This window comes from Erythrolamprus reginae, chromosome 2 (genome assembly GCF_031021105.1).
Source record: "Erythrolamprus reginae isolate rEryReg1 chromosome 2, rEryReg1.hap1, whole genome shotgun sequence".
In the NCBI taxonomy this organism is placed as follows: Eukaryota; Metazoa; Chordata; class Lepidosauria; order Squamata; family Dipsadidae; genus Erythrolamprus; species Erythrolamprus reginae.
The window spans coordinates 304,441,267-304,456,072 of NC_091951.1; the positions used below are offsets into that span (position 1 = coordinate 304,441,267).

The 14,806-nt window shown below is 38.3% G+C and overlaps 1 protein-coding gene across 8 annotated transcripts in view; it reads right to left on the reverse strand.

Moving 5' to 3' along the window:
• Positions 1 to 2,436: 2,436 nt before the first annotated feature.
• Positions 2,437 to 14,806, reverse strand: part of FAM81B (family with sequence similarity 81 member B) — a 61,034-nt gene continuing 48,664 nt past the window's right edge. For all 8 annotated transcript variants that reach the window (XM_070743031.1, XM_070743032.1, XM_070743029.1 and 5 more), the window contains 4 exons: positions 9,307 to 9,413; positions 7,459 to 7,594; positions 4,149 to 4,338; positions 2,437 to 2,767 (listed from right to left, as the gene is read on the reverse strand). In XM_070743031.1, coding sequence (XP_070599132.1) covers positions 2,637 to 2,767; positions 4,149 to 4,338; positions 7,459 to 7,594; positions 9,307 to 9,413 — 564 coding nt within the window. In that variant the 3' untranslated portion in view covers positions 2,437 to 2,636. The remainder of the gene's footprint in view (positions 2,768 to 4,148; positions 4,339 to 7,458; positions 7,595 to 9,306; positions 9,414 to 14,806) is intronic.

A 14,806-nucleotide genomic window follows, 5' to 3' on the forward strand; every position in this document is an offset into this window, starting at 1 on the left:
AATTGGCAACAGCTGGGTTTGGGTGTGGTTCTCCTCAGCAGGGTTGAAAAGGCAGGCCCGCCCTTACAGTCTTGTGGAGAGTTATCAATTGGGAGTCCTGTGACCTTGCTTCGATTCTCAGCGTCTCTGATCTTGGCTTGTGGCCTAGAAGTCTGGAAGACTTGGGGGAGGCGTGGGTTTTATTATCTCCAGCGTTGTTTTTGCCAGCAAGAATCCTGTTTTATTGCCTGGCCTTTGTGAAACCTCTGTGAAGCTTCATAGTGTTCCTGTCTGTAAGAACAGTTTTTGTTACCTGTGTTTGCTTTGAATTATATAAACTGCCTTTGCTTTTTACCAGTGTGTCTGGCTACTCTTTTTGGTTGGTGTTGGCGTCTGGGGGGACCCAGACAGAACAGGTAAGTATGAAGTAGAACATGCTAATAATGATAAATGTTATTTCATTGTTCTTAAATTGTTTTTCACATACAAATGCTGGGCTATAATTTGGAGTCAAAGTACAGAGAGGTGTATTTTTATTTCAATTTCAAGCCATTTCTGTGATTACAATTCCCTTATTTTCTACTGCCACCCAATTCACCTACCTCCACAATAAAACATATCAGAAAAAAGGGGTTAAGTAATATTCTTTCTACATTAAATTCCATTTTTAATTAGATTTATTATATTTACAGCCCATCCAAGTCCCAGCTACTCTGAGAGGGACAGTATGAAAAATATGAGACCTAGTACACCTAATTGCTCATATTTAACCTTTCTTAAGAATTCTCCACACAAATATATTAAGCTCTTCTTTTTTCCTTCATAGTGTGGTTTATATTGATAATGACCATCAGTTTGTCATTAAAGTGAAATATTTGTTGTGCTGCTAATCATTAGATAATTACAGTAAATCTACATTTATTGGCTGCCTCTCAGGTTATTAGCCCAATTCTTCCTCTTATTCACTCAATCTGTTTTTAAAAACTGATGGAACCTCATGGTTGATGCTCTGATATTTTTTTCTTCAGAGAATAATTTGAAGTGTTGCAATGACCTTTCTTTGAGAAAACAAAAATGTTATTCAACAACCTTTGCATTATTCAACTGCTTGATTCCAGTCTTATAGAAGACTGGAAAACAAGTTTCATTTGAATATTTAAGAACATTTTCTCCTCAAAAACAGGTGATAAATTATATCTGGAATCTCATTGTTAGAAAATGTACGGTACGTGAGAGTTGGTCAAGGGGGGGGGGGGCACATTGCTTGTATCTTCTAGTTCCATAGCTACTTTGACAAAAAAAAATCTTTTGGCATTTTAAATCTTTTAACAAATGTAGGTGACTTTAAGAGGCTTGCCTATCTATTCCTCAGAATATTTCTGGGCATACGGTTACATTTTTGCAAACTTAGCTTTTTCCTTATTACAAATAAATATCAGAATTAAAAACAAAGTTAAAAACAAATTAGTAGCTAGAATACTGTTTGTAAAAGTACTCATTTGAATTTGCAAAACAGTTGAAATTGTAAAATATTTCTTCATAAAATGAGACAAATGTTTTAGGAAAAATATTTTGTCTTCATAACTATTGTAGTTAGCTCTGGCCCTGCTCCTGCCCCAAGGACTGTGGATGTGGGGGAGACATCCACATGCTGCAGGCCTGTTTTGCCCCTGGTGGAATCTGCTGATGAAGGCTCCTCTGACCAAGACATGAGTGACAGGGAGGAGGAGAGTGTGGCAGACAGCTCAGAAGGAGATCAATGATCTAGCTCCTCCTTGGATTCAGAACAAGAGTTAATGATACAGCCACGCATGCGGAGAGCGATGCATAGGCAACAACAACTGAGATATTATTATCAAAGAAAATGAGGCCACCTGTGGTTGGGTGGGGCTGTGGTAATTAGTGAGGCTGCTATAAATAGCAGCCTGTGGGTTTGGCCATTGTGGAGGATTATCTGATCCTTGTGTTTCATGACTGCTTTGCTGACTTTGATCTTTGTGTGCTGATTTTTCCCCCGCTTTGAAACTAACCCAGAGCAAAGAGTGTTTCACTTTGTGAAAGAAAAAGGACTGTGAATTGCCTCACAGCTGCAAGCTAAGTATCACAGAACTGATAAGGGACTTGTACAAATTACCAATTTGTTTGGAGACCAGTGCTCTTTGCTATACAAAAAGAGTGCTCTGTTTATTTGCATTTTCGGTATAAAGAACATTGTTTTGAATTTTCAAACGTGTATGTGTGTGTCTGAAATTGTATCTGTGCATTTTTGGGAGGATTCTACCAGAGAGCTCGACAGAACAATAACTGATAACAAAATTACATAAATGAGCTAATAAGATTGTATAAGTTTCTCTATAAGGACAGGAAAGCTACCCCTAATTTAAGAACAGGATATAACCGGATATTTGATGCAATGGTTTGTCAAAATAAACTAAGCAATGACTTATAAAACAATTACTGTTAAGCCCTTGCATTTTATTTTTTTCAAACAAATGAAGTGTTAATATGATTCTATTTTATGTCTGTTCAGAATTATGATAGTGCTTTTGTTACAGAGTTACAGGAAAACAAGTCTGATATTGTAGAAATAAGTTAACTTTTAAACCTTTTTAGTATTTTCCCTTGATGGAACAAATATAAATGCTAAACAAAATGTATTAGTCTTTGAGTTCACTGAGTTTCCGTTGTAGCTTTTTCAAATCTTGCTTGAATTTCTCTTCTTCAAGTTTTAACTTTGTTGTCTGTATATGTTTGAGTGCATCAAGAGAGTCACGGATAGATTGAAATCCTGGTAAATAACAGACATCTTTTAGTAAAGTTGCCAATATTGTTATTAATATCACATTTTGTGTTTATACAGCATTCCAAAATATTTTGTGACTTGCTTTTTAACTTAAGGTCAGTATTTGATCTACCATTTTAAAGTGTCATCGAAATATTTTATGAACATTTTTTTCAATTGTCAGTGGTTCTCAACCTTTCTAATGCCACGACCTCTTAATACAGTTCCTCATGTTGTGGTGACACCCAACCATAAGTCTAGCGCCAATTCTCCCAACAGAGCTTTAGGCTGATTGACATAAAGATCAGAGGGACACCCCCACTGCAAATGCCTGATTGGTTGGATTGTAAAAATATGTTCCAAGGTACCAGAATAGAAGCTTTAATTTGTCTTTTCCCATGGTCTTAGGTGACTCCTGTGAAACGGTTGTTCGACTCCCAAAGGGGTCCCGACCCCCAAGTTGAGAACCACTGAATTAAGTGAATGGACTAGCTTTAAGATGAGCTAGTTTAGTTCTCCTTTGGTACATAAATAATATGATGCCTGAAATCAGAAGACTAAAAATAACAATAGACCTGAATTCACAATTCAATGTTTCTAAATATCAGAATAATCAGTTATTTTTGCTGAAAGCTGTTCCATTAAATATTGTACCTCACGATTCTTGACAAATGTATCTTTTATGTGCACTGAGAGCATATGCACCAAAGACAAATTCCTTGTGTATCCAATCACACTTGGCCAATCAAGAATTCCATTCCCTTCCAGTCTATTCTATTCTTGTTGTTTATGAAGAGAAAATGAATCATAACAAAAAGCCTTTCAGTTTTCCTGCTTATGGGATCATTTGATAGTCTGGAGCAGACCTGGGCAAGGGGCAGCCCGCAGGCCACATCCGTCTGGCCCACTATCTGTGACCGGTCCGCGGAGGTCATTGTCCACTCCAGAGCGAGGGTGAAAGAGCTCACCATGTCTACTGGGACTCCTCTGGTTCCTGCTTTCCTGATGAATCATGAGGACAGCAGGAACTGGAGGAGTCCTGGCAGACGCGGTGAGCTTTTTCATCCTCGCACTGGAGTGGACCCCGACCTCCTACCGAAAGCGGCCAAGCACAGAAACCACGCAAACACTCCAGCGCAGTGACTGTGGTGCACCGTGTTGCTGTAAAGCAAACAATTAGGGGTCTGTAGAGTGGGTCTGGGAGTTTAGCTCAGGCCAGGGTATGGGTCTTTACAGTATTGGGTAGAACTGAGTCAATTATATTAGTCCAGCCCTCTAAAACCATCCCAATTTCTCATGCAGCACCCCTGATCTGGAGAATGACAAAGTTGTGTGGCTATATAACACATGCAAACGCAAATGCCTGTAAGTTTAAAAATAGCCTCACCTGATCTGTATTCATTTTGCATTCCTTCTAGTTCATTCCATATCAGCTTTTCAAATCTAGTAAACTTTGATTGTAGTTTATTTTGATCATTTTTCACTTGGCTGAGTTCAAGTTGCAATGTTTTTTCAATGCTTTCTATTCTTTTGGTGACATAGTATAACCCATCTTCCAATTTCTTTTCCAGTGTTTCCTTTTGAAAGAGATATTGTGAAAAATGAATTACTCTACAGAAAATGTTATATTTATTCATTCAGTATTAAGGAAAGAAATTAATCTTGCTTATTTGTTATATTTTTTTCTGTAGATGTTGTATAATTTTTATAATTATTTTTATTTGTAAATTTACATTTAGAAAAATGATACATTTCATTTCCCAACTAAATTGGTAACTGACTTTTTATGGAACAGCCAAGAAGTTGGGATGGAGCTAATCTGGCGTAAGAGGCTTCCAAAATATTTGATATACATTTTACTATTACATTATGAAGATTTTAGCTTATAAACATTGTTTAGTACAGTAAAGGGGAGGAGGGTCCAAAGAAATGTTGGATATCAAATTAATAATTAATAATAATAATAATAATTTATTGGATTTGTATGCAGCCCATCTCCGTAGACTTGGGGCGGCTAACAACAATGATAAAACAACATGTAACAATCCAATAATAAAAAACCAACTAAAAACCCTTATTATAAACACAAACATACACACAAACATACCATGCATAACTTGTAATGGCCTAGGGGGAAGGAATATCTCAACTCCCCCATGCCTGGTGGTATAAGTGAGTCTTGAGTAGTTTACAAAAGACAGGGAGGGTGGAGGCAGTTCTAATCTCCAGGGGGAGTTGGTTCCAGAGGGCCGGGGCCGCCACAGAGAAGGCTCTTCCCCAGGGGCCCGCCAAATGACATTGCAAAATCCTTTGCATAAAGTGCAGATCTCACAAGCGTAGTACTATTAACAAAAGCCTTTTTCCAGGATTTCAATTGAGTTTGGGGGAAAATGCTTCTGTCTTATGTAGAAATCTAGAAATAAAATTAAATGAACAATTGGCCATGAAGCAGCAATTCTTTTATCATGTTAAGATCCAACATCATAAAATGTTGAACATTGTAACTGTTATGCTGGGCTTCACTTTACGAGCCCCAATTAAGTCCGAGGTGTAAATTCAAACACACACACTGTTGTAAAGTAAACAAAGAGTCAGTTTATCCAAAGAAAGATATTGTACAAATGCACTTTAATCAGCTAAAGTGCTCTCCTACAAACCATAAGCCTTGAATGCTGTGAAAAGCAAAAACAAAAGCAGAGCAGATAAAGGCAGCTGTGAAGATGTCACAGCCACCCCCCTTCAAGAGTCCTCAAGCGGTACTTAACTGTTAAATAGTCAGAGTCCAGGTAAAATCCTGAAGCCGTCCAAAAATCAAACAGCACTTGTCTCTCACCAAACGGATAATCTCCCAAACCGAGAGGCAATGTCGCTGGCAATTTATCAGCAGCCCCATTAGCCTAATTGCCCCAGCCATAGGTGTTCTCCCTTATTTTCTATAATACTTGTGCAGTTGTTCCCTTCTCGTCATAAACCTGCGCCTGCGAGCATCTATGAATCGTCTTCCTCTGAATATAATAATGATTCACTAATGGGGTCATTAGCTAATGGGCTGCCTGTAACTACCCCAGTTTTTGGCAATTTAGATTTTGGCTTTATCTGGATCAACACCAGTTTTCCCTACCTACTCTCCAGCAAGTCTCCCCATGGTAAGTTTTGAACAAAAAACATATTTTTAAGATAGTACTTAATTTGACTATGAGATTGCTTTTCTGTTTCTCAAACTTTTTTTCATGTCATCTTTTTATTTCAAATGGTATATTTTCAAGTCATTCCAATATTAATAATTTACTTTGGAAACCTTGTTGACTGAACAGTGGGGAAAATAACCCCTTTGAAGAAAATGGGCAGTTAAGTACAAAATATAAATAAATGGTTTTTAATACGTTAATAAAAATACTTATGTGTACTGCCATATAAATGTACCTCTATTATCCAATATTTTTATGCATTTTAATTAGGTTTTTCATTTTGGTTCACTTACTAACTAAGCAGATACAAGCATAACAAGATGTTTCTTTAATGAAAAGAGACATCTAAAGGTAGAACTGAAGATTTAAAACTGAAAGGCGGAGCCATTTCTAACTGATGCGGAACCCACAGTGATTTTGTTTCCAAAAATCAAAGCACTTAGCAAACATTGACTTAAAGCTTCAATAGTTTCAATCTATAAAATACAACATTTAAAACTTGCTGCATGGTGCAATAATTTAGAATTAGCAATCATACAATATATCCTTTAGACAGCGGTGGGCTACGAGCCGGAACGATAAATTGGGCTCACCACCGCGGCTCGTAAGTGGAAATCGTGCACAGGTGCGCCTGTATTTCGATGAGGTTTTCCTTGTGACTCCATGCACGATTTTTCTACCTCCACAGGTGCACAAGCAAAATCGTTTTGGCCCTGCAAGCACGAGCCGCAGCGGTGACCGCAATTTAGCATTCCGGCTCGTAGCCCACCACTACCTTTAGATTATTTTATAAAACAATTACATTGTCTCCTTTGGAAACTTAAGTGAAATGTTCTATGTTATGACACCAAGTACTCCTCTTCTGCCTGGCAAAAAACAAATTTGAAGAAAGTTATATCCAGATATAGTGCCCTGGTCCTGGATCAGCTACTTCTTGAAGCAAAACACTCTGCCTAAGTGCTTACATGAAGCCAACATCCTTCCTCTTGCCAAAAACTCAAGCTGTAATTCAGGTTGCAGTTTGAAAAAGGAGCACTCTGCCATCTGTTAGAGACTTATTTAAGATGCCATATTTTATTGCCTGTGAGTGACTAAAGAACTACATCCATAACATAGATAGAAGCTTAAAATCCATACAACTCTGACTGTCCCAAATCCTCAAAGTAACCTTAGTATATTAAGTTTCTCTAACAATATATTGAACACAAAAAGCAAAGATGAATGGACTTTCAATGTCTGGTAATAAAACCTGTTTGGATCCTAAGCTCTGTTCAGGTGTTCCGGACTCCTGTACTTCTGTTGTAGATTCTTTGTGAGATAATTTTCTCACCATCCTCTTTCCCCATATTATCATTCTCATTACTCAGCCAGTATTACTCATATGAGATCACTAAGAATGTTAAGCAGATCTAAAATCTATTTAAAATCTTTCTCCTCTTTTATAAAAGAGGCTTTTTTGAGAAAGTGTATTATGCTTGTATTCTTTGCATGAATTACAAAAGCACTTGCCAATCTCTCCTTGAATGTAGAAAAGAGCTGGTTGGTGAAATGGACTTCCTCTTGTTCAGATCTCCTCAACTCACATTCCATCCACTTTCGTTGGTTTTGAATTTGATCTTTAAAATCATTTAAAATACCATTTATCCTAATATTGAAAGAGAATTGTTTTTTAAATTTCATGAAAATGAAATATAAAACATCTGGTTCTTTTGTACCACGTTCTCACTACAAAAGCAGTTTGAATAGTAAGTTAATGTTTTTAATGCTATTTTTTCTTAATTTAGTGTTAATTTTCTTATGACAACCAAATTCATGCGAGTAAAATCACTTGAACTTCCATAAACCTAATCCATAAAGACACTACAGTTGTAGCATCTGTATCTGACCTATTAAAGTAGCTGCATCTTTTCAAGATTAAGCAACCATTTCAGAAGAGTTTTCACTGAAACAATATCAATCTTAGATACAGTTACTTCAACAAGCATAAGTAGGAGCCGTGTTTAAGCACTTGTGTTCAAAAGCAATTCTTCAAAAGCAAAACTAAAGCAAAACTACCCTTCTTTATAAGAGAAAAATAAATATATGATCTGGTTATGTATAACAGATGCTCTCCCCACCTGTTTTTATAGTCTTTCTTTCTCTAAACATAGAAACATAGAAGATTGACGGCAGAAAAAGACCTCACGATCCATCTAGTCTGCCCTTCTACTATTTCCTGTTTTTTATCTTAGGATGGATATATGTTTATCCCAGACATGTTTAAATTCAGTTACTGTGGATTTACTAACCACGTCTGCTGGAACTTTGTTCCAAGCATCTACTACTCTTTCAGTAAAATTATATTTTCTCACGTTACTTCTAATATTTCCCCCAACTAACCTCAGATTGTGCCCCCTTGTTCTTGTGTTCACTTTCCTATTAAAATATTTCTCTCCTGAACCTTATTTAACCCTTTAACATATTTAAATGTTTCGATCATGTCTTTCCCTTCTGTCCTCCAGACTATACAGATTGAGCTCATTACGTCTTTCCTGATAAATTTTATGCTTAAGACCTTCCACCATTTTTTGTAGCCCGTCTTTGGACCTGTTCAATTTTATCAATATCTTTTTGTAGGTGAGGTCTCCAGAACTGAACCCAGTATTCCAAATGTGGTCTCACCAGCGCTCTATACAGCCGGATCACAATCTCCCCCTTCCTGCTTGTTATACCTCTAGCTATGAAGCCAAGCAACCTACTTGCTTTTCCTACCGCCCAACCACACTGTTCACCCATTTTGAGACTGTCAGAAATCACTATCCCTAAATCCTTCTCTTCTGGAGTTTTTGCTAACAGAACTGCCAATATTGCCAAATTGAGGATTCCTTTCGCCCAAGTGCATTATTTTACATTTGCATTATTTTACATTTTGCAATGCAAATAATACATTTGCATTATTTTACATTATTTTAAACCTTCAAAAGTTTTATTTCTTATTTATTTTATGTATTTATAAAGCAAATTGAGAAACTGCCCAATCACAGAACAATTGTTTACAAAAACAAATTTACACTGGTTTGTATGATTTTTCTGTCTTTTTTCTACTCATTCAGTTTCATGATAGTTCTTTTGCATTAAGTAAGAAAAGTTTTGTTCTTACAGCTATCAGTGAAAGTAAACAAAGGCACTGTGCAGTTTCAGTTAAAGCATTGAATTAGCTTTGTAAAAAAGATTTACAGTATGTGATTTCATAAGCATTTATCCTTGTTGACCTGTCAGGATTTTTAAGACAAGTAAATTAATTTGGTGCTGTTCTGTTCTGCGCCAATACCATTCTCACCAAGTACATTAACATAATTGAAAAGCTTTGTTCCTTACTTGAAGTCCAAGAGCTGCAATTCATGGTGTTGATCTCCCTGTATTGTCTTTAAATTTGAAGTTTGCTCTGTGCTTGCGGTCTCTATCTTGCCTAAAAGATGCATTACCTAACAGGAATAACAACAACAATAACAAAACATTATGAGCTAAAATTCCAGCATTTATATTAAATACACATTATGATTGCAGTGATTTTTAAAAATAGTCTTTGTACAGAAATGATCAGATTATACACAGGTTGCTAGAGAGAAAGTGAAGGTGAGATCTTTTTTTCTAATACAGTATTCTACATTTTCAGGAAAAGCTTTGCTATGTGCTAATCTATTTAGAATATTGAACAAGTATGAATCCTTTTCCTGAGAAGGTTTTATTTGTTGATTTCTGTCATATTTCTGCATTAAAGATTTATCTTTGTTTTTACATAGTGGCTGCTTTGGATAACAGTCATTTGCAGTTATGACAGTGATAAAAAAGTAATTTTGCAACCAATACTTAGAGGGGCTTTAAAAGAAAGCTGAAGTAGGATTATAAACACTGTTTTGGTTTCTCTTGATGACTGCTTCACTTAACAACCAAGTTTCCAGTTTCAATTGTGGTTGGTGAATGAATACTACTTGTATTAGTAACTCATGTTATATAGTTATGCAATCATTTGTTCTGGGTTTTTTTCCACTGGTTGCAGAAGAAGCTTTTTTTCCCTAAGGATTATGGGCAGGTTTGAAAGAGCTTCATTTTACATTTTCTACATAGAACACATCTGTTTACCTTTTGTCAACAAGTAAAATACAAAATTTGGGGAAATCATATGTTGTTAATAATAAGGACACCAGATAAATATTTATTTACAAGGGGAACAAAGGACATACTCTATAGCAGTGTTTCCCAACCTTTTTTGAGCTGCGGCACATTATTCATATTTTCAAAATCCTGGGGAACATTGAAAGGGGAGGTGGGGGGGGCGGGCTAAAGAAAAGTTTGGACAAAAAAACCTCTCTCTTCCTCCCTTTCGCTCTATTTCTCCCCTCTTTCTTTTCCTTCCTTCCTTCCCTTCTTTCTCTCTCTCCATCCCTCTTTCTTTCTTTCTTCCTCTCTTTTTTGCTCTCTTTCTCTCTCCATCCTTCCCTTCCTCTATGTCTTTCTCTCTCCCTTGCGCTCTCTCTCTCTCTCTTGCTATCTCTATCTTGCTTTTTTCTCTCTTTCTTGCTCTCTCTCTCTCTTTCACTGTCTCTTGCTATATGTCTCTTTCTTTCTCTTTGCCTCTCTTGCTATCTCTCTTTCTCTCTGTCTCTCTTGCTATGTCTCTCTTTCTCTTTCTCTCTCTCTCTGCCTCTCTTGCTAAGTCTCTCTTTCTCTCTTGCTATGTCTCTCTTTTTCTCTCTCTCTGCCTCTCTTGCTATGTCTCTCTTTCTCTCTCTCTTTCTCTATCTCTCTTTCTCTGCCTCTCTTGCTGTCTCTCTTTCTCTGCCTCTCTTGCTGTCTCTCTTTCTCGCTCTGTCTCTCTTTCTCTCCCTCTCTTGCTATGTCTCTCTTTCTCTCTCTCTCTCTCTCTGCCTCTTATATGTCTCTCTTTCTCTCTCTCTCTCTCTCAGCTGACTGCAAGTGGGAGCCCTGACGGCGGCAGCTGGACATGCTGCTGGACGCCGTATATGCCAGGCCCGCAGCGCCAGCATGTACGGTGTCCAGCAGCACGTCCAACTGCCACCGTCAGGGCTCCCGCTTCCAGTCAGCTGAGAGAGAGAGAGAGAGAGAGAGCTCCCTCTCGCCGCCGCCTGGAGCTCCCTCTCGCCGCCGCCATCTCCCCGCGACTGCCTGCGGCCACTGCAGCCACCACCACCACCCGCTCCCACTGCCAGTGCCCTCCCGCCGGGCCCCAAAGGACACTTGCTGCCGACGCCAGGGAAGCTCCAGCTGGGCGGGGCGCTGCCGGTGCCTCCGACCTGGGGCTCCCACTCGCAGCTGTCCCCCGGCTCCTGCCTGATGCCGCGGTTTCTGGCGCTCTCCTGCTGGGCCCCAAAGAAGGAAGGTGGGAAAAAGGCGCGAAGAATGAAGCTCTCCTTCTTCCTGCCTTCCTTCTTTGGGGCCCAGCAGGAGAGCGCCGAAAACCGCGGCATCGAGCAGGAGCCGGGGGACAGCTGCGAGCGGGAGCTCCAGGTCGGCACTGGCAGCGCCGTGCCCAGCTGGAGCTTCCCTAGGAGCTTCGCGGCACACCTGACCGTGTCTCGCAGCACACTACTGTGCCGCGGCACACCGGTTGGGAAACACTGCTCTATAGCAGTGATGGTGAACCTATGGCACGGGTGCCACAGGTGGCACACAGAGCCATATCTGCTGGCATACAAGCCATTGCCCTAGTTCGGCTCCAATGTGCATGTATGTGTCAGTCAGCTGATTTTTGGCCTGCACAGAAGTTCTGGGATGGTGTTTTTGGCTTGCAGAGAGCCTCTGGGGGGATGGGAGAGGGTGTTTTTACCCTCCCCAAGATCCAGGGGAGCCTTTGGAGCCTGGGGAGGGCAAAACATGAACCTACTGGGCCCACCAGAAGTTGGGAAACAGGCCATTTTCCGCCTCCAGAGTGCCTCCGGGGAGGTGGGGGAAGTTGTTTTCGCTTTCCCCAGGCATTGGGTGTGGGCACTTGTGCATGTGCAATAGCACACATGCACACTCTTTTGGCACCCAAGACCAAAAAGGTTCGCCATCACTGCTCTATAGACAGCTGGAGAACCTTTGGTCTGTAGGATGGTTATGGGAGCCCCTGCAAAAATCCCACCTAAGACTTCGCCCCTTCCTCAAAGTCTTCGTGTTCCTGATCAAGAAGAGCTCAATGCACATATAAAGTCAGATAATTTCAAAGCTTATAGCTGGCCTATTCCCTTCACGACCATTCACTTCAAGAATAGTGGTAGACACTGAAAGCTGTCCAGGAATCAAATTAACAAAATGAAAAATAATCTTGCCCTTAATTAGGAATACGAAAAAGGAAATGGTGTGAAAAAAGTATATACTTCACAAGAATTTTAACATTAAGCACCAGGTATTTAATTAGTCTGAGAGTATAACCACATAAAAATTTAAGTGTATTAATAACTTCAATGGAAAATTATTAAAAATTTCAATGGAAAAATAATATTAAATTTACTCTGAACATTATATGCTACAGAATGTTGTGTATTACCCAGTTTGGATCACTAAAATATAGTGATTCAAAAATTTCCTGGAAATATGATGAGTAGTCAGATCATTTTTTTCACATTCATCAGCAATATGGGTGAACATGAACAATTCTGGAAAATGATTCACACCAGCATAAGACACACCAGTATGAAACAAATTCCTATTTCAACCTACAATGTTATTATTATATTACACTAAACCTGCTCGGAGTATATAGAACTGGCCTATAATCAATAATTGCTGAAAAGATATTATCTGCTTCCTACTGAAAAGGTTGTCAAATTCCATTAATGGGAGAATAGCTAACCAAGCATGGGAATATGTATCAATGTCTAGAATAATATCCTATCTTTAAAGCAAACTGGGAACTATTCTTAGATTATAATCTAAGGAATGGATTTGTACCACATACAAAAGGTGGATTGATCTATGTATAGAATCTATATTTTTGTGAGATAGCTATTTTGCAATATGAACTGAATTTAGTAATGTGCTGTTTAATTTGAATATTTATACTGGATTGACCATAGTCTTGATATTCCTTTTTAGCTTAACTTCAGTGGTGATTCTTAGTCCATTAATGTGATTACTCAAATCTAATTGTATTTTAGAAAACTATATGACAATTTTAAATTCATCTTTACATATTTTTTCAATGTATTTACATTTTTTAAAAATTAAAATTCATGTTTACCTCAATAAATTTTCTTCAGCAAGAACAGATCCAAGAACAACTCTTTTCAACATTTAACTCTATTTTTAAAAAATAAAAAATAAAAAGCTTTCTTGGAATCTTAACTTCAAATGTCTGATGTATGGAGTCTGATTGAAGGTACAGCAAAACAAAACCAAAAAAAATTAAAAACCTATTCACAAGGAATTTTGTCAAAATCTGAACGCTTACCAGAACATTAAAAAAGTCTCAGTAATAAAGCTCAAATATAGACAGGTTAAAATTAGAATGTAGGTTTTTTCCATTTCATAGAACCATAGAGCTGAAAGGCCCAATCCTCTGCCCAAGGCAGGACAAATGGTTATCCAATTCATTTCTTGAAAACATCCAGAAATTGAGTACTCATTACTCAATCTGTTCCACTGATTCTCACTTCTTGGAAATTCATCCTTATTTTCAGGCTGAATCTCACTCTGATGAACTTCCACTAATTGCTTCTTGTCTTACCTCAGGTTTTATGGATAATAAATTGACCTTTCTGTGACCATCCTTCAAGTATTGGAAGACTGATAACTGGTCTCCCCTAAACCTTCTCTTCTTTAGTAGAAAATTTCTAGTTTCCTTAATCATTGATTTAGCCCCCAGATCCCTTATCCATCTTTATTACACTTTTCTGCACTCTTTTTAGGGCTTCACCATCTTTTTTATAATGTAGTGACTAGCACTCAATTTTAAATATGGCCTCATTAGTGCATTACTAAAGAGCAATATTATCACTTCCTGTGTTTTTGTTGCTCCCCCTCTGTTGATCCAATCTAGGATTGTGATGGCTTTGGGGGGCAACTGCAGCACGCTGCTAACCTGTACTTAAGTGGTGAGTCACTTGAATAGCTACATCCCTCTCACAGGCACTATATTTGAGACAGGTACTGTGTAGCCTAAATGCAGGACCGTACTTTTCTCACCACTGAACTACATCTTGTTGAATATTTTATTTGTTTATTTTATTGAATTTATAGGTTGCCCAACTCCTGACGGACTCTGATGGATAGGGCCCAATGCTCAAGTCTGTCAAAATCCTTCTAACAAAATCCTTGACTCTTTATTACAATATTAGCACTTTCCCCCAGCTTAGGGCCATCCACAAATTTAATGAGTACCACTTCAATCCCCTCATCTAATTCGTTTATGGAAGATTTTAAAGAGGACTGGACCCAAAAGAGAACCTTGAAGTATCTCACTGTATACTTTCTTACATTGAGGAACACATGCTGGGTGCAGTTGGCCAGGCAACTGAAATCCATCTAGTGGTAGCACTATCTATCCCACCTTCTTCTGTCTTACTAAGAAGTAGGCTGTGGCCTACTTTATCAAACACATTGCTGGCATCTAAGTGCCGTATACTATTTCATAGTATTTCTTTAGTCTACTAATACTAGTCACTTTATCAAAGAAGGCAATCAAGTATATTTGGCATGACCTATTTTTAACAAACTTTTAGGGCAGTAATGCTTGGGAATCTCAGGATCTTTTCTGCATTACAAAAATACACTCCGTATCTTTCTGTGTTTTATAATTGTATTAATAAACCGCCAGTCAAAAATAATGTTAGAAATGGTAAGTATTATGATGACATATCATCATTTCTCAATCTCC